The 18,293-nt window shown below is 40.3% G+C and overlaps 1 protein-coding gene across 1 annotated transcript; it reads left to right on the top strand.

Moving 5' to 3' along the window:
• Nucleotides 1–1,512: 1,512 nt before the first annotated feature.
• On the top strand, nucleotides 1,513–14,600 carry MTFR2 (mitochondrial fission regulator 2). The gene is made up of 7 exons (XM_032844815.1): nucleotides 1,513–1,587; nucleotides 2,205–2,321; nucleotides 6,218–6,322; nucleotides 6,808–6,920; nucleotides 7,946–8,091; nucleotides 9,149–9,509; nucleotides 13,440–14,600. The coding sequence occupies exons 2-7, from the start codon at nucleotides 2,259–2,261 to the stop codon at nucleotides 13,645–13,647; spliced, it is 996 nt and encodes a 331-aa protein (XP_032700706.1). The 5' UTR covers nucleotides 1,513–1,587; nucleotides 2,205–2,258; the 3' UTR covers nucleotides 13,648–14,600.
• Nucleotides 14,601–18,293: the final 3,693 nt, after the last annotated feature.

Genomic DNA, 18,293 nt, shown 5'->3' with positions numbered 1-18,293 from the left:
GTACCTTGTCCAACAGCCCTCTTCTGCCCCTACTTTCATGATTTCTAGTTTGGACTGTTGGGATGGTCTGCCAATTACTTAATTACAAGTCATTTCTGTTGTCAGTTCTCTCTGATTCCATATCCAGTTATTTTATTCAACAAGTACTGACTGCCCATTGTATATACTAGGCATGCTAAATGTTTATTTTTTTTTAAGTTAGCTCAACGCCCAAGGAGGAGCACGACCTCATGAGATGAAGAGTTGCATATGCCACTGACAGCCAGACCCCCCCGCCCTCCATATACTAGGCACTCTTCTAAAGCACTACAGAAACCGTGTGGGTCAAAACAAAGAACCTATTCTTGTGTTTACATTCTAGTTTGGCGATAGGAGGAGCAAGAATGTATGTGGGTGATAAATGAAATAAAAAATCTTCACTAGAATGTAATCTCCAGTAGGGCAAGAAACGTAACTGGTATTGCTCGTTATTGTGTTCCCCATACTTGAATAGTGCCTGGCACATTAACAGACTTTCAGTATTGAATAAATGTGGGTCATAGAGAAATTCGTTTAAAAATACCCTCTCCCCCAGCTTTTTAAAATATAAGTCGGTAAGCAGTGCATCCTTACCTGAAATAGGAAAAAAAAGGAAGCCAGTAATCCCAGATCAGAAATTTTTAAAAAACTGGGTATCATCTGATACGACTTAGTCCTCACTTAAGTATTATCAGCTAGGCCAGGTTAACGTCCAGCCGGTATCTGGTAGCCTAGATAACCAGCGGCGTTTATTTAGTGAACGTTCTAAGTACAGCAAAGCTACATACCCCTCGAGCACTGTGTTTAGCTTCTGCGAGTCCCATAAACGTAAAGTTCGCTGAATGAAATGGTCAAACAATAAATAGCGACTCCACGGCAAAAGTACTTGGGAGAGCGGCCCCGTTTAGGGTCTGGGTGAAGGGGACGACACACTTTCTCTACGAACTGGCACGAACTCTGGCTCGCGGGCAGGGCCCAAAACCCATAATGGCTCCAAAACGCCCGGCTGTAGACACCAGTCGGTTAACCGGGAGGAACATGAAGACACGTTTTGCACGTGCGTCACCTTCTCTTCGCGCTCCCGCCCCGCCCACCAGTTGTCTATAGGCTTCTATTGGTCGACTCGCGGAAGGTCCGCCCCCTAGAAGAAGCGGCAGGAAAAATCCCAGCAGCCTGGTCAAATAACCGTAACTCACCTGACGTCATTCCGCAGCCAATCCCAAGCAGCGGTCTTTAGCCTAGTCCAATGAGATCCGGCACGAGTTTGGCCCGCGGAGTTTGATTTTAGTCCAGGAAGGCGGAAGTGGCGCCAGTCCTGGGGGCAAGCCGCAGGGTGGGTGGGAAACGCAGGAGGGAACAGAGCTGAGCGAGGGGATTCCAGTGCCCAGTCCTGGGTCGGTGGGGGGCGTCGTTACTGTCTGTGGCCTGCAAACTGTGCCGCGCGGGCCGACTTGGGTCGTTGTCCGAGCGCTTCTGTACCAGAACCGGTGCACCACGAGCTTCGCAGACTGCGTATTCGGGGCGGCTTGATGTTCCGGTGGTTGCTCGGAGGTTCGACTTGGGAGGAGGGTGAGCAAGGCGACCAAGCTGGGTTGGAGAGCCTCTGCGGAGGCTTGCGGCCAAAGCGAGTGACACGACGGGGTGCTAGGCTCGCCCTGTTACTGGGTGAATAAGTCGTATATCTGGGGTTCATATTCCTTAGCTTAAAATGAGCAGGATGGGTGGTACCCGGATTCGTTTGTGAGAGAGAGTCGCTGTTCATTTAGGAAAGCTTGGAGTCGGCACTCTGCCTGCTTTCTTTCAAGGGTCGCCTGAGCTCAGCTCAGAGCTTCCCGGACAGCGGAGACTTCGCTGTCGCAGCTCCTAAAGCCTTTCCTGCCAGGTGTCCAATCCATTGTTGGTTGATATTTATTAATGAAGGCTTAAACATCCTATGAACTTTTAATGGAAATTTAACTGATAGATTGAAGTTTCCTTTACGAGCTCATCCCCACTTCTCCATTCCTCTCTTTCTCTTTAACCTTCTCCTTCAAAATACTGCTGGCCAAAAGAATTAGCTGATGGTGTAATGTGAAACGAAAGGATTCCTCCAGGTTACTTAATACAGTTTTGTGGCATTCTTCTTTTTGTTTGTTTCTTGGTTCTTTTTGTTGAGAGTAATATTTTCTAAATTATTTTTCCTGAAGGTATCAAGAAACTGATAATGTTTCCTTGAATTCGCGTATGTATTTGTCTCATCAATGTCACTCATATTGAATATCTTAAGAGAAATGCTGGAATATTTTGGTGTTCCCATAGACCAGGTAAATATCTTTTAATGGATTTGAATGACACTGTTGTATTTGTTGTTGGGTCTTATTTTGAAAATGATCTATTTGTAAACATTTAAGGCAAAATTGTTGCTTCTTTTCAGGTGTAACGAAGGTGAGTTTGCAATAGTATACCTTTGGTAGTTTGAGTTAAAAGGGGTATAAGATTAGGGGCACCGGCTGGCTCAGTTGGTAGAGTATGCGGTTCTTGATCTCCGGATTGTGAGTCTGAGCCCCACGTTGGAGGTAGAGTTTACTTAAAAAAGGATAAGATTATTAGGAACCTATTTACTGGGTAGGTCAAATGCCAGCAAAAGTTGCAAATGCAGCAAAATATATTTTTGCTTTCATAGATAAAATATATTTTTAGCTAGTGGTTTTATTTAAGGTAATTTAATTTTGGTATTTGGATATATAAGGCAAGATATAGTTCAACAAATTCAGCATAAATCTTGAGAGAGGATGACTTAGATCTGAGAATTATAAGCAAATCCAATTTTCTCTACTTAGGGAGCATTACTACATCTAAGACAATATGCTTTGTTCTGCAGGTGATAACAGAGTAGCAATACATGGTTCTTGTATTCATGATGTTTAAAATAAAATATGAGGAATAAGAAACATATACAGACTATAATACAAGATTGAATATAAGAAAGAATAATTGGGTTTACAGAATGGGCAAAGTGTTGCTATTTGTTGTGAATTAGAAGAGAGTAATAGTCCAGGATACTTTAAAGATTTTAAACAAAAGTTGAAAGACTGGTTATAAATTACAAATAGGCAATTATTATGTTATAAATATTATAAATGGGCAATTCAGTATGAGGAACTAGTTTGAGTAGGGAGATAAGGTGAGCCAGATGTGCTGTTGGATTATATAAATACAAAGATCTTGCAGATAGATAAGTGGTTCTAGAATGTAGGAAAAAGAGATTCAGATTTAAGGTTATCTGCATTCTTTTGATATTTGAATTCATGGACTTTGACAGAATGGAAGATGTTGTTGGATGTTATTGATGCATTTTGAATTTCAGAAATAGTGGGATCAAAGATAATGGCAGCTTGAGTAAAAAATTTGCTCATCATTAGATTATTGATGCCTTTAAGGGTTTCTGTAGGTGGAGAGTGGTAGCTGCTTTGTATTTTGAAGAATGACTGAAGAAGGAAGGTGACATCAGCACCTTCTTTTGAAAAGTTTGTGAAGAGATCAAGAGCGACCATCAAATTGATGTTAGAGATAACTTAATGTTTGCAAGCATTGAGGAAGAACCTCACAGCCAGGAAAAATTTTAAGATTCAAATGAAATAGTGAGTGATTGAGCAGTGCCCTTGAGAAGGTAGTTGGATAAGGAATATAAGTATATAAGCCTTGGAAAAAAGACGGACAGTCGAGTGGGAAAAAATTGAGTTCTCAGTTTTCTCAGTTAAGAGCAAAGTCAAGGCTACTGACAGAAATGGTGACATTGTAGATTGCAGAGACTAGGGATTGCTTTGGGCAACATGGTAGAGAACAAGACATGTTCTGAAGGGGTTGCAGAATACCTGTGCAGAATACTCAGCTGAAGTCAGCTTGGATTTGTAATCTTTCTGAATATTGCTCTTCTGTGATTTCTTTTCTCCGGCTAAGCGTTGTTGGGGTAGTTCATGATTGGTAGTAAGCATATCACTGAAACAATTAAAATTCTCTGGTTGGTAGGAAAGTCAGCATGAGGGTGCTGGATCAGGAGTAGGAAAAAGAGAAGAAAACATCAGAATGGTGAAGATGGTCAGTGGCAATGAAGAGATGAGCGAGAACAGGAGTTTGTCAGGATGGAACTTGCAGAGTAAGACATGAAGGTACCATCTGAGTTAACCAAGAGTTGGGTGGCTATTTATGTACAGTGAGTAGCCCTCACTGTAGCAAAACCTCCAGCCTGTGGTTCTTAGGAAGAGTGCGTGTGAGTGGCCTATAGAACACTTTATATATAATTGCTCAGGCTGGCAGAGATTCTAGTGTTACTAGGTCCAGGATCAGTATACTCCAGGCTGTGTTAGTCAATATGGTAGCCACTGGCCAGATGTCCTCTTCAAGCACTTGAAATGTCTGAATTGAGATCTCTGATAGGTGTGAAATATGCAATGGATTTGGAAGACTTGGTATGAAAAGAATATAAAATAATGCCATTATTTAAAAAATATTGATTACATGTTGAAATGATAATATATACATATTGAGTTAAATAAAATATACTAAGAAAATTAATCTCACCTGTCTCTTTCTACCTTTTCAGATATAGCTACTAGAAAATTTATTTTACAAATGTGGTTTGTGTTTTATTTCTCTTGGAACCCACCTTCCAAGGTGATTCTAGTATACCTATGGTTAAGAACTACCACCCTGTAGGATTGAAAACCAACACAAACATGTCTTTGCCTGCGAAGACTTTACAATCTAATGAAGCAAAGAGAAAACTGCAAATGAAATGAAGTTATATGTAGTTAGGTGTCCTATTGTATGGTACTCCTTGGAACTAGTTCGGAATTCAGAGCCTAGGAAGCTCCTGAGAGCAGAGAGAATCAAATGTGTAGAGGAATGTGAATCTGGCATTAGAAGAGATGTGCAAAAAGCTGGTTCCAGGGCTTGAGATAGAGCCGGGCCCTCTGGGCACATGGGTGAGTGCTTGGCAGTTAGGATAATATTGGCTTGTCTTTGAGACAATGAGGAAAATGGCTTAACTCAAAAGAGCTTGTGTCCTTGTTAATGAAGAGTGAGTAGGTAATTCAGTTGGATAAACAGGGCCAAGTGGCAGAGGACCTTTACGGTTGAGTGGAGAATGAATACAGAATTCATGGAGGACTTTATGTAGACTGAGCTGGTGGAATTGGTGGCATCAGTATTTAATCTTAGACTCAAGTGTTTGGATATGATCGGATACATTCAGAACCCTTACTACTTAAAAGCAGAGGGATGGCATCCAGTGTGCCAATGGCTTCCAGGTCTTCCTCTCTAGCCCCAGTTCTTCTCAACTAGTCAAATGGCTTCGATTTTTACTTATCATGTATTCTTTCTGCTGATGATTCCCAAATCCATCTAAATCCCAGATGTTTTTTCCCGAGTTCCAGAACTGTATATCCATCTGCTTATTGGATATTTCCAAGAAGATGCTGTTAGGATGCTACCTATATCTGCTACTTGTAATAAACTTTGTCCTTGTTATAGGATCTAAGGAAAAACGAAAAGTCCAAGTTTTAATGGTTTTTAAAAAGAGAAAGTGCTTTCTTTGTGTTGAAATCTCTGCCAAGAGCAGAAATGTTATGTCCTGTTTTGGGGGAGCTTCCTGTGGGAGTAGTTTATACAGTCTGGAAAGCCCAAGGCAACAGATAGGTGGTAGTTGAATTACAGTAGCACATTTCATTTCTGTCATCTTTTTAAGAACTGACTTCTAGCTGATATATTGCATTGTAAGTAAAGAATTTTTAAAATTATCTACATTTGTTCCCCTAAAGAGGATTTATTTATACCTCTAAAAAGGAGCTCACCTTTAAAGGGAATTACATGAATTTTCTCTGTACTGCCTCATGCTTGAGAAACTCAAAATTGTTGATTTTTGATTGGGCCAGAAGATATGTTTAGCTGGGAAGAGGGGAGGCAGTTTTTCTGAATAAAATTCCCAAAGGTATTTTGCCATTATCAGAAAGACCGTTCTTCCTGGAATATTATATAGGTTAACTCCCATCCTTTTTTTTTTTTTAAGACAAATATGAATAAAGTTTAATTCTTTGAAGAAAATACTTTGAGTACACCATTATGTATTTTTTTTAAATAAGTGTTAATGCGTTTACATCTGCTTTTCTTCAAAGATATAAACATGCTTTAACAGAGTACTTTTCAAACACTGTATAAATAGGTTTTGCAGATTAGAGAAAATAAAGACTATGGATCAGCTCGGAGTATTGTTCGTATTATTGGGAAAATTCTTCCTCTAGAACCTTGTCCCAGGCCTAATTTTGAGGTAAGTCTGTCAATAGGCATTGTTTTAAGTACTATGTCTAAAATAACCTCGGTACTAGAGTCAGAGTAGAACAAAAGAAGAAAGGTTTCTTGTAAGCCAAAAACCTTTAGCTTAATAGTGGAAACAAGTCATTTGTTGTATGTTTTTGTTTTTACTTCTTTGAGTAATTACGTTCAGAGTTGGGAAGGTACAAAGCAACACCTGAATAGCTTATTTTATTCTTCTAGTTTGTGTTTCATGATAGATGATATTAACCAGGGTAGAGATATTGCTACATGTTTAGACTTTAGAATAACATTTTCCTCAGTATTGTTTCTTGCTAACAGATGCATGTTTGGTATTGAATATTCTTTTTCCTTTTCACTCTTGTATTTTTAATTTATGTAATTTCCATGGGCATGCATGTGTCCTACCCCCCACCCCCGCCCCAGACCCCTGCAGAGCTCTGACTTTTATTTTTTTTTTTCCGCTTTTTTTTCCTTTAGTTGATCCCACTATTGAATTCTGTAGACTCTGGTAACTGTGGACCTGTAGTTCCATCTTTTGCTGATACTCTGTGTGTGGCAAATGATGAAGAAGCGAGTTATCTCAGATTTCGGTAATTTGATATACTTTGAAAAATGGGTATGGGCTATAATCTGAGTTCTTGCATGTGTTGAAGTTTGATCATACTAATTGAGCCTTTTGTCTGTCTTTACCGTCTTTACTGCCCTGTGTCTTCCTAATAAGGATGACTGGGTGTTTCTCATTTTTCCCATTTCTCTTAATGCATGACTAGGAAAGAATAATATTAAAAGAATGTCAGAATCAGTGTGTCCATTTTTAGGAGAAATCTGTTTCCTACACTAGATACTATATATATTTATTTATTTTATATATTTAACCAAAAGGTATTTAGTATTTACTGTGTACCAGGCAATGATGTTAAAAATACTTCAAAATTAGGATGTGTTACTGTTGCGGAGTACTAACTCATTTGTTAATATGTTCAGATATAGGCTGTTAGCACAATAAGGGTCAATTATTCAAATATTCTGGCTAAATTTATTATGTATCAAACTGGTTTATCTATTTTAAAACAGAATACCACAAACTTACCCCTAACATAATACTGAATATTAAATTAGGCCCTTCAGTACCTTATATTCAGAATATGTAGAATTTCTAAGTAAATCAACATTATTTCTAAATAAATCAATCTGTACTGTGTTTAAACCTAATAAGTAGAACAGTTACAGGATAATTATTTTTGTTTTACAGTCTAAGAGCAAGATTTGTTCCTTCATTCACTTACCACTTTCGGTAATATAACCGTTGTGTTCCAGATATTGAGAATAGAGTTACATAAGAAGTTGTCCTTGTCCTCAGCCAGTCTAGAGACAATCAAGGGATAAAGAGAACTTCCCTAATTTTTTTTTTTCTTTATTCCTCTTTGACTGAAAGAATTTATTGCTCCAGGAAAGTTTCCTTCCATTTCTCATTCTCTCTCCCTCCCTCTATTTGTCATTGTGTACTTTTCCCTTCTATGCACAGAAATAGTATATGGAAACATGAAGAAGAGGAGAAAATGGAATTTTTCTATTCTTTTCAACCAGTTTGAAATCCATTTTCACCTGTTCTCAGACAGAATAAACGAATGAAAAGTGATGGGACTGTAGGCGAAGCTGCATTTAAAAAGATAGCTGCCCTTGAAGAGGAGCTGACTTTTCTTCGCACCCAGATCGCTGCCATCGTGGGAAGGAGGGAACTGAAAGCCAGTAGGCTTGTTGGTGAGTCACGTGGGGTTTGTTTCAGTCCGATGGGGCGGGGCTAGCAGTTTCTGTCCGCGCTGCCCAATGACAGTGTCTGATGCGAGCACTGCCTATGAGTGACGTTCGGTAAATCTAGGATTTGGGGGTGTGCAATTACTAGGCGTGGTGTTTATTTAGAGTAAGTTAAGGCACGTTTGCAGTGAGGAGGCTGGTATCGGTTCCAGCTATACCGCTGAAGATTGGGCTTTTGAATTAAAAAGCCTGTTTCCTAAGGAAGCTTTTCTACCTCTTCAGAAAAGCATTGAAATTTATGAGGAAGGACATATTAATTTGAAAGAAGAGCATGTATTTGTAGCTTGAAGTTATTGCTGCTATCCTTCCACCAAATTCACGTTGAATAGTGTATTTCAGATGATTCTTTTCTCCATGTTTAGAGATGTGACTTGCTTTAAAGAACATACATGTAATATATACACACATGTATAATTCATATATAACATGAAATGTTCATATAGTGTTGTATATTTATAATATATAAATATTATATAATAGCAATTAAAGTGAGATACACACATACATTTTTTAAACCAGTCATGTTAAGAACACAGTCTTTAGGGAGCAAGTTTGTTGTGAAAGTTAAGTACTCTGTACCCATCCTAGGCTTTTGCCTAGAAAATTGTTTCTACAGTGTCATCATAAAGATAATGTACCAGTCTGAGTGTTTCTAACTATAAATTGTTAATTATATTTTAGCTTTTTTAAAAATAGATGATGAAATTCAGATTGTATGTTAATTACTGAGAAAGCACTTTATAGTTTTCTTCTTAAAATGCATTCTCACCCTTCCTCCCTTTAAAGGCCTACACAGACAATCCTAATTGGTTTAAAAATAAATTTATTTTTTGGTTTGACTCTTATCAAAATTACTAAGCAGATGGGATTTCTTCTTTTTCCTGGCCACCCTATCATTATTTCAGTAACATTACAGAAATTGTTCCTGCTTTGGTTCTAATTAGTTATGTGGTATGTTAGAGAGAATTTTGCATGATTTTTCAAAAGACTACTTTGTTTTTAGGCTTCTTTGACTTGAATGATGAGCCTCGTGGTTTGGGACGAAGACCATCACCAGGGACTGCTGAACTGAGTGCCCAGCCAGATCCATTTTCAAGTTCAATGCTTTTCCCTCCTCCTCCTCCTCTTCCTCCTCCACTGCCCCCTCAGCTTTTTTCTCCACAGCCAACCTGTTCTCCTCTCACACAGTCAGGATCTAATAATATGTGTGACTCAGATAATTCTGCAAATGAAATGAAAAAACAGCATCCGGCTGACAGTAAGACCAATTCCAGTCATTCAAAAAACCAGGAAAATAAAGATGTTCCAAACATGTTGGATGTACTAAAGGACATGAATAAGGTTAAACTTCGTGCTATTGAACGGTATGTTGCCATAACTTGAGAAATGAACCAAGTTCTGTTAATGTTTTAGTGACTTATTGTATTTATTAAAGTACACACAGACAAGTCTTCTCTCTTATTCCTCTTTACTCCAAACACCTCTCCCAGAAAAAATCCTTTTCCAGTTTTTTTACTCTTCCTTCTAGTGTCTTATCTGTATTTTTTAAACAACATACTTCCTTTGCTATTTCTTGATACTTTAACTGTATTTACTTCCCTTTGTTAAAACTCAAGAGTATGTTCTCCCAGCCATCCTATCCTCTAACATGTACACAAATACTCCTCTTGTTCCATCTTCCCAATGTAATTAAATCCTTAGGCTTTACTTAAATCAGTATTCAGAATTTACATCTTTATAACAGTAAACAGTCACAGGTAAGCCATTTCCTTTGCTATAGTTACGTTTTGTTAGTTGAATAATTTTATTTTCTATTGCAGTTAATGTCTCTTGGAGTTTCTTTCTCTTTTTCTTTTTAAAATAAATTTCCTGGTAGGAGCCCTCTGTCCTGCTCCAATCTCTGGTTCCTGCAAGCCTGCTGTGTTGTTGCCATGTTAAGAATTTCCTTGGCCATCATCACGGGCATTCTGTACCCTTTCACTTGTGTTGCCTTACCCATTTCTGGGGTGTCCTATCTTCCCATACCTTCCTGAGAAAGGATCTATAAAAAGGGAGACTATTTTAAGACTTTGCATATCTGAAAATGTTACTATTTTATTCTTACAGTTCATTGATAGTTTGGCTGGGTATACAGTGGCAGAAAATCATTTTTCTGCAGAATTTTGAAGATGTCGTTCCATCGATTTCTAGCTTCCAGTGTTCCTACTGAGAAGCTGATGTCATTCTCATTCCTGGTACCATGTATGCAGCCTTTTCTTTATTCTTGAAACTTTTAAGATCTTCTCTTTAGTCCTGGTATTTGGAAATTTCATGATGCCATGCCCTGAAGAGTTCCTTTTTGAATTTCTTATGCTGGGCACTTGTGGACTCAGTCTTGAGTTTACCTTTCATTCAGTGTGTAGACTTCTCCTCAGTCCCTGTTTTCAGGAAGGCAGCTCACCCCCCATTATCTTTGCTTTCATTAGCTTTCCAGCTTTCAATGTTTTGTTGTGGTTCTTATGCACTCTCTCATAATTTCTTTGTCTTTGTGGGTATTGTGTCCTTTTCATTTCTTTACTGTCATTTTAGTAGGATTTCACAGAGATCTGCCATGTTCATTTGGAAATCCCTCATTGAGGTTTTTTGTGAGAAAATAAATACATTTTCTATATAATAGTGTTAGGAAAGCTACATCTTTTCATTATTTTAATGAGGTTATGATTTGATCATTTGTGAAGCACCTGGTACAGAGAAAAATGTTGTGGCTAGATGGGCACACTTGTTCCAGCAAGAGGGCCGACTGGGCCCAGTCAGTGTCAGACTGTGTTCTGACTACTACCATCACTGGAGACACAGCAAGGAGGCCAATAGACTCTACCCTCCACCCCCAGTATCTCATTTTTCTACAGCTAACCTTGCATTATACATTACTCCATAATCAGATGAGACTTCCCCCTTCTTTACATTTACAAAGTCATTATTCATGTTCTCTGCCTTCTATCTTGTTACTGTGAATAAAGTATCATTGTTCACATCCAGGCTTTCCCTTGGGTCACTGGTTCCCCTTCTCTCTCATCCTCTCAAGGATTTTACTTAAAATTATCCCTTCTGTCTTCTGTATCATCAAAGTTTTCTTCTTTACTTTATTCTCCTCATACTTGACTGTTTCCCATCTTCAAAACACATATATCCTTGGTATTATTTGTTTCTGTGCTCCTCTTTCTGGTATAAATTCTTGTTGTCAATAGTTTTTTTGCTTTTCTCACTGCCGCCTTCTACCCTCTGTCATATGGTCTCTGTCCCCATCACTCCACTGACAACTGCTGTTTATCAAGGTCACCAGTGACTCTCTTGCTAAATACAATGGTCAGTTCTTAGTGTTCCTCTTACCTGATATCTTGGCAGTATTTGATATAGTCTGTGGTTCCCTCCTCCTTGGAACACTTTCTTCCTTTGGCTTCAGGGAAATCACACATGGTTTTCCTCTTACTTCACTGGCCATGCCTTATTCCTTTGCTTAATCTTGCTTCTTGGCCTGGTGTCTATGTTGGCATGTGCAAGGCTCAGACCTCAGTCCCCTTCTTTCTATATCCACATTGTTTCCTTTGGTGATCTCATGGAGTCCTGTGGCTGTGTATACCATTGATATGCTAATGACATTCACATTTATTTTTCTATCCCTGATTTTCTCCTCTGTATTCGATGCCTACTTGATGAAATGCCTGCCTGACATCATTTGCTTGTCCCAGAGGTGTATCAGGCTTCACGTGTTCAAAACAGAACTCTTCCTTCCTACCTGTCCACTTTCTCCACCTTGAAAACCTGTTCTGTCCCAAGTTTTTGCATCTCAGTAAATGGCAACACCATCACCCAGTTGTTCATCACCTAGGTGTCTGTTCAGTCCAGACATCTAGAATCATCCTTTTCCTTTCCTTCCCATTTCCTTTCTATCAGCATACAGTTCAAAAGTGTGTACCCTTGGGCACCTGGGTGGCTCAGTGGGTTAAGCCTCTGCCTTCAGCTCGGGTCATGATCCCAGGGTCCTGGGATCGAGCCCCACATCTGGCTCTCTGCCCAGCAGGGAGCCTGCTTTCTCCTCTCTCTGCCTGCCTCTCTGCCTACTTGTGATCTCTCTCTCTGTCAAATAAATAAAAATTAAAAATTAAAAAAAAAAAAAAAGTGTGTACCCTCATGATCTAACTGCCACCCCCAATCTAAGACACCATCTCTAACTTGGACTTCTGCAATAGCCTCCTAATTGGCCTCTCTGCGTTCTTGCCTCCTTCCTTTTCTCCATAGAGTAATCAGGGTGATCCTTAAAAATTGAAGTCCAGGGCCATTTGGCTGGCTCAGTTGGAGTATGCGACTCTTAATCTTGGGGTTATAAATTCAATCCCCATGCTGAGTGTAGAGATTACTAAAAAATAAAATCTTTAAAAACAAAAAAAATAAAACTTGAAGTTCAATCTGGCCATTCCCTGCTTGAAACCCTTTGATGGTTTTCCGTCATGCTTAGAATATAATCCAGATACCTTGCTGTGGCCTCTCAGTATCCTGAGGGTCCAGCCCTTCTTTCTGTCTCTGACCTCATGACCTATTTCTCATGTCACTCTCTGCGCTCCAGCAGTAACTGTTTTTCTTTTTTCTCACATATGCCTCCACTGCATGTTTACACTAACGCTGACTTGGGGTCATTTATAGAGAGGACGCCATTTCCTTAAAGAAGTTTTTCCTGGTCATCTCACCTAAGGTGCTATTGTCCCAGTCACTGTCACATTACCTACTTAATTTTATTCATAGCATGCATTGCTGTCTGCAGTGATCTCACTTGTTTGTTGATGATTTCCTGTCACTAGAATATTCCATGGGGGTAGGATATGGCTGTACTCTCAAATTATAAAATGGAATCTGGTGTAGTAGTAGGCATTGAGTGAAGACTGAATGAATGATTGGCCCAATAGCTTTCTCTTCATGAATTCAGTTAGTCCCCTTAGAAAGTTCTTAAATAATTCTTTAAATTTTCCATTGGAAAATGAGAAAATTAAAAATAAAGATCTTTAGCACAGTGAGATATTTGATAATCTCAGGTCCCAACAAGATTGTGGTGGAGTCCCACCCACCAGAAGAAACCATGGTTTCTTAGATTTCTGATTCCCAATTCATTGTGCCTTCCAGATTCTTTGTTCTTTGGTGAAAATTTTTTATCTTGAAGAATCATTAGGTTGTAATGTATTATGCTTATATTTCTGGTGTATTTGTCATTAAGGAGCTACATTACACAAGGCTTTAATTAAAAAACTTTTTTTTTTTAATAGGTCACCTGGAGGTAGACCCATTCATAAGAGGAAAAGACAAGATTCACATTGGGATGCAGTGTCTTTAATATCCCATGCACTTAAGCAGAAGTTTGCATTCCAAGAAGATGATTCCTTTGAGAAAGAAAATAGGTCTTGGGAATCTTCTCCGTTTTCTAGTCCAGAAACTTCAAGAGTGAGCTATAATAACGTAAAGTTAGTGTTTTAATTTTTCTTAAGTGTGTCGTTCATGATACATCTTCACCTTCAGGTTCTCTTGAAGTACTTGCACAGAATGGGCCATGCGGTTGTTGGCTGGTACCGCGTCTGTTTCTGTGGTTTCTGTTCCCTTTCACACGTTCTTTTTAGCTTTTTGGCTTACTATGAAGTTTTTTGAAATAAAACACTTGATTTGAAAAATACTTGTGTGTGAGTCTGTCAAGGTTTCTCCTGACAGGTGCTAACTTGATGTCGCTGTCTGCAGTTGGGACAAGGTGTCTGAAACTCAAAGAGACCAGAGAATGGTGACAGATTCCCTCACTGGAGTTACATGGATACTCCCAGTATTTCTCTTAACTATAAAGACTGGGTTATTTAGTTAAATAGAATGTTAACAGTGCTTTTTAAAAAGTAGCTAGGATCGTAGTTCTCTTCAGTGACCACGTTTCTTGGCTCCCGGCATGGATCGGAGCGGGAGAAACGGCCCCACTCAGTCTCTGAGTTACTCGGTGTGCGTGTGCCATCTCTAACATTAATCATGTCAACTCTGGAAATTCTTAACTCTAAGAAGGCAAAAAAGTATAGTGTACTTTAGAATTACTACAATCATAAAGCACAAGTGTTCCTAAAAATTAATGTTTAGCATTTGTGTAGAAATGTCTAACTTGGGAGTACTTTTTTGCTCACCTCATTTGATCCTCACAGCACCATCCTAAAAATAAATAGAACTAAAACTAAGTTAGTATTACCTGTCTCTCCCTGAGGAAATAATCCTCAGAGTGCCAAAGTAATCTAGGTGTAACCCTTCATCTAACTGGCACAGCAGACACTGGAGCTTGGTTTATTAACATTTTAGGGTGTCTGAAAACCTTCAGTCACATATGCGAGTCACTTGTGTGGGACACACTTCCAGTGACGGTGGGTGAATGAGGGATTAATTACGGGGTTGTCTCACTGCTCACTCTTCAGCATTTTTTTTTTTTTTAATTTTATTTATTTGACAGACAGAGATCACAAGTAGGCAGAGAGACAGGTGGAGAGAGAGGAAGGGAAGCAGGCTCCTGGCCAAGCAGAGAGCCCAATGCGGGGCTCGATCCCAGGACCCTGGGATCATGACCTGAGCCGAAGGCAGAGGCTTTAACCCACTGAGCCACCCAGGCGCCCCACTCTTCAGCATTTTATTGCCAGCCACCTCCAAGCACCTCAGAGAAAGAATCATCTCTTTTTGTGTATTTTAAGGCACCAAGCTTAGGGCAGGACACATGGGGACTCAAGCTGTAGTTGGGGGGGAACCTAGTCGCGCTCTGTGTCCTTGGCTGGGGACACAGTGCTGGACTCACAGCCCAGTTCCAGATCCCTGTCGATTGTTGGTTGAATTAAACCTCAAGCGGTCATTTGGTTGTTAACACTCTTCTATGTGACAATACTTTCTGGGTGAACCTTTTGCTTGTCTTCTGTTTGGGTGCCACGTCTCACAGTCAGGAGAGTGAACTAAAGGAAGAGTGGACCAACGCAAGAGATGGTGACCAAGGCGTGAACAGTAAGAGCTCAGTCGACACCGGCAAGGAAAGATTGCGGAAGTATGCCAGCTAGTCCTTCCCTCACAGGCGAGGATCTCATCCGTCAATGAAGTTGAACGAAACGTGTGCACTGGGCTATAGTCGAGCAAGGCTCTGAAGAGGGTTGACTCTTAAGAACATTTGTCTCTGTTCTTGGAAGATCCAGCAGTTAACTGGCCACTGGCAATAGGTGTATGGATTTCTCTTTGCGTGTACATTCGTATTCTACGCGAATACATAAGATCGTCCTAAGAGCCAAGTAGTAAATGACTTAAGGTGTCTCATTGGAGAGCAGTAGGGTCTCACTAGAGGGTAACAGAAATCATGCTCATGGATTAAGAAACAATATATTGTAGTACTCAGCCAATGATAACATATTTGGATGTTTTAAAACAAATTTTTTAAAAGATTTTATTTATTTGACAGAGCACAAATAGGCAGAGCAGCAGGCAGAGGGAGAGGGAGAAGCCGGATCCCAACTGAGCCATCCAGGTGCCCCTTAAAAATAATTTATTAAAACAATTATGACTTCCTAATTTAAGAGTTTTTGAGTCTTTTTAAAAATTGGTAGTGATCTGGTTTACTTGGTCTGGAGGGACTTAGAGATTTTCAAAGAATACAAAGTATTTTTTCATTAGAATTGTTAAAGTTTGGGGATGCCTGGGTGGCTCAGTCAGTCAAGCATCTGCCTTCGGTTCAGGTCATGATCCCCGGGTCCTGGAACTGAGTCTTGCATCGGGCTCCTTGCTCAGTGGGGAGCTTGCTTCTCCCTCTGCCTGCCACTCCTCCTGGTTGTGCTCATGCTCTGAGAAGTAAATAAAAGGTTAAAGTTTGCATCATACAGATTGAGTCTCCTAAAAATCCTTCCCAAGGTGATCAAAAATTATTCTTAGAAATTGATTTTGATTGTTGGAAGTAGAAATACTTAAAAGAATCTTATTGATAAGTTTTGCCTACTTTTACACAAATATGAATGGCTATGGTTTTTATTTTCTTTGCTGCTGTTTCCATTTATACTCTGAACTTTTGTAAATAAATGTGCTTTTTGAACTTGGTTATTTTTTTGTAGCAAATCAAATTCATGTTTTCTCCTTTCTGCTTCATAAGTTTGAGGTTTGTGGGGGGTTTTTTGTGTTTTTTTTTGTTTTGTTTTGTTTTTGGTTTTTTGGTGGGGGGGAACAGTTCCGTAGGGAGAGTACCTTGGGTAATACAGATGAAACACACACATAGGGTTGGAATATATATTTTGTCCCTCTTGGCCCATATACAAATGTCGTGTGGAGATTTACATATTCCCTAGATTCTTCAGCCTCTAGGACAGCCAGTGAACTTAGGTTCCGTTTGAATGGACTCGGCACCCACCCAGTTTGCCAGACTCTATCCCTCTTGTAACAGCCCATGGTTTTCTTGCTGTGCTAGAGAGCTGATTGCTTGGCTCGCCTTCTTTTCCAGTCCTTTTCTTCCCAGTCACCTTCCAGTTAGGAGTGGCCATCCGGCAACTATCTTGTGACCATGAGGAACAGGCTTCCGATCAGATGTGAATCCCGATGTCAAAGAGCTGTGGAGCTGTGGAGAAGTCCACAACTATACGTGGATTTCTTCTTTTTTTTTTTTTAAAGATTTTTTTTATTTGACACAGAGAGAGAGAGAGAGATCACAAGTAGGCAGAGAGGCAGGCAGAGAGAGAGGGAGAAGCAGGCTCCCCGCTGAGCAGAGAGCCCGATGTAGGACTTGATCCCAGGACCCTGAGATCATGACCTGAGCTGAAGGCAGAGGCTTAACCCACGGAGCCACCCACATGCCCTATCTGTGGACTTCTTGCTACTTGAGAGAGAGAGAAATAAGAAACATAGACTTCTGGGTTTTCCACTACTCGCAGCCCCAAACACTCATAATGACATAGCATGCGCAGCAGTGTGGCTTTGCTACCCGGCTCATTTCTTCTGTGTGGTTTCTGATAATTTACCTGGTTATCAGCTCTGTTCTTGCTGTTGTTCCTGCCCCTCGTGTCTATCCCCACCCTGCCTTTTCTCCTCCATTACTTTTTTTTTTTTTTTTTAAGATTTTATTTATTTGACAGACAGAGATCACAAGTAGAGAAGCAGGCAGAGAGAGAGGGAAGCAGGCTCCCTGCTGAGCAGAGAGCCCGATGCGGGGCGCCATCCCAGGACTCTGATATCATGACCTGAGTCAAAGGCAGAGGCTTAACCCACTGAGACACCCAGGCACCCCTCTCCTCCACTACTTTTTAACCCACAAAGGAATATTGCATTTTCAATTCGATAGTTTCCTTATTCAAAGGTGTATAACAATCCCTCAACAACCAGGTTAGAAAGCTTTGGAAGGTGCCATCTTCTGCCAGGTAAAGCATTTCTTGATAGACTTCAGGTTGATTTTATGGGGGAGGGCGGGCTTTCCTGTTCTATATTAGAATTTCCTGCCTGCCCAGAGCTCATTTCAGCACCGGGACACATGGGGATTGAATTGGCCTTGGACTCCCCTCCGTTTAGAAACATGATTTCTGGTGCTCTGGGAGATGTGATCACATTCCCCCAAGTTCTTCAGGAAGGTTCCCGAAGGGCCCACGCTCAGGCCCCTGGCGCCTATGCAGCTCCCGAGGCTTGGGTATTCCGTGTGGGCCTTCATGAGCCTGTACATGCACGATCTAACACCAAATGTTATTTATAAAATCATATTTGGTTGTATCTTAAACTTGCTTAAACGTGCTCTGAATGCCGAAACTTTCCGAGAAGCTCTAGAAATGCTAGCTTAATTTCCTGACTCTGAAACATGTATTCTCCCGATTGCCCTAGAGGAGTCCCTCTCTCTGCTTCCTCAGATGCCTTCAACCAGGTTGCATTCTTCCTAATGGGCTGCTAGTTAATCGCTATAAACTAAGGTGTTTGAGCAAGGATTCAAATATGGAAAATGAAAAACGAGCATTGGTTTTATAATGGAGACCACAGGAAGTTAAAGCTCAGAATCTTGACTAGCTGAGTCATGCCTACGAAGACAGTGGGGGTTGTTGAGGCAGCGAGAGGAGGGGGTTCCTAGGGATGTGCCCCAACATGTGGGGCAAGTCAAAAGGAGTGGCATG

Source organism: Lontra canadensis, unplaced genomic scaffold, assembly GCF_010015895.1.
Source record: "Lontra canadensis isolate GAN:19392208 unplaced genomic scaffold, GSC_riverotter_1.0 scaffold156, whole genome shotgun sequence".
Classification (NCBI taxonomy): domain Eukaryota; kingdom Metazoa; phylum Chordata; class Mammalia; order Carnivora; family Mustelidae; genus Lontra; species Lontra canadensis.
This window is presented reverse-complemented; position numbering and strand designations above follow the sequence as displayed.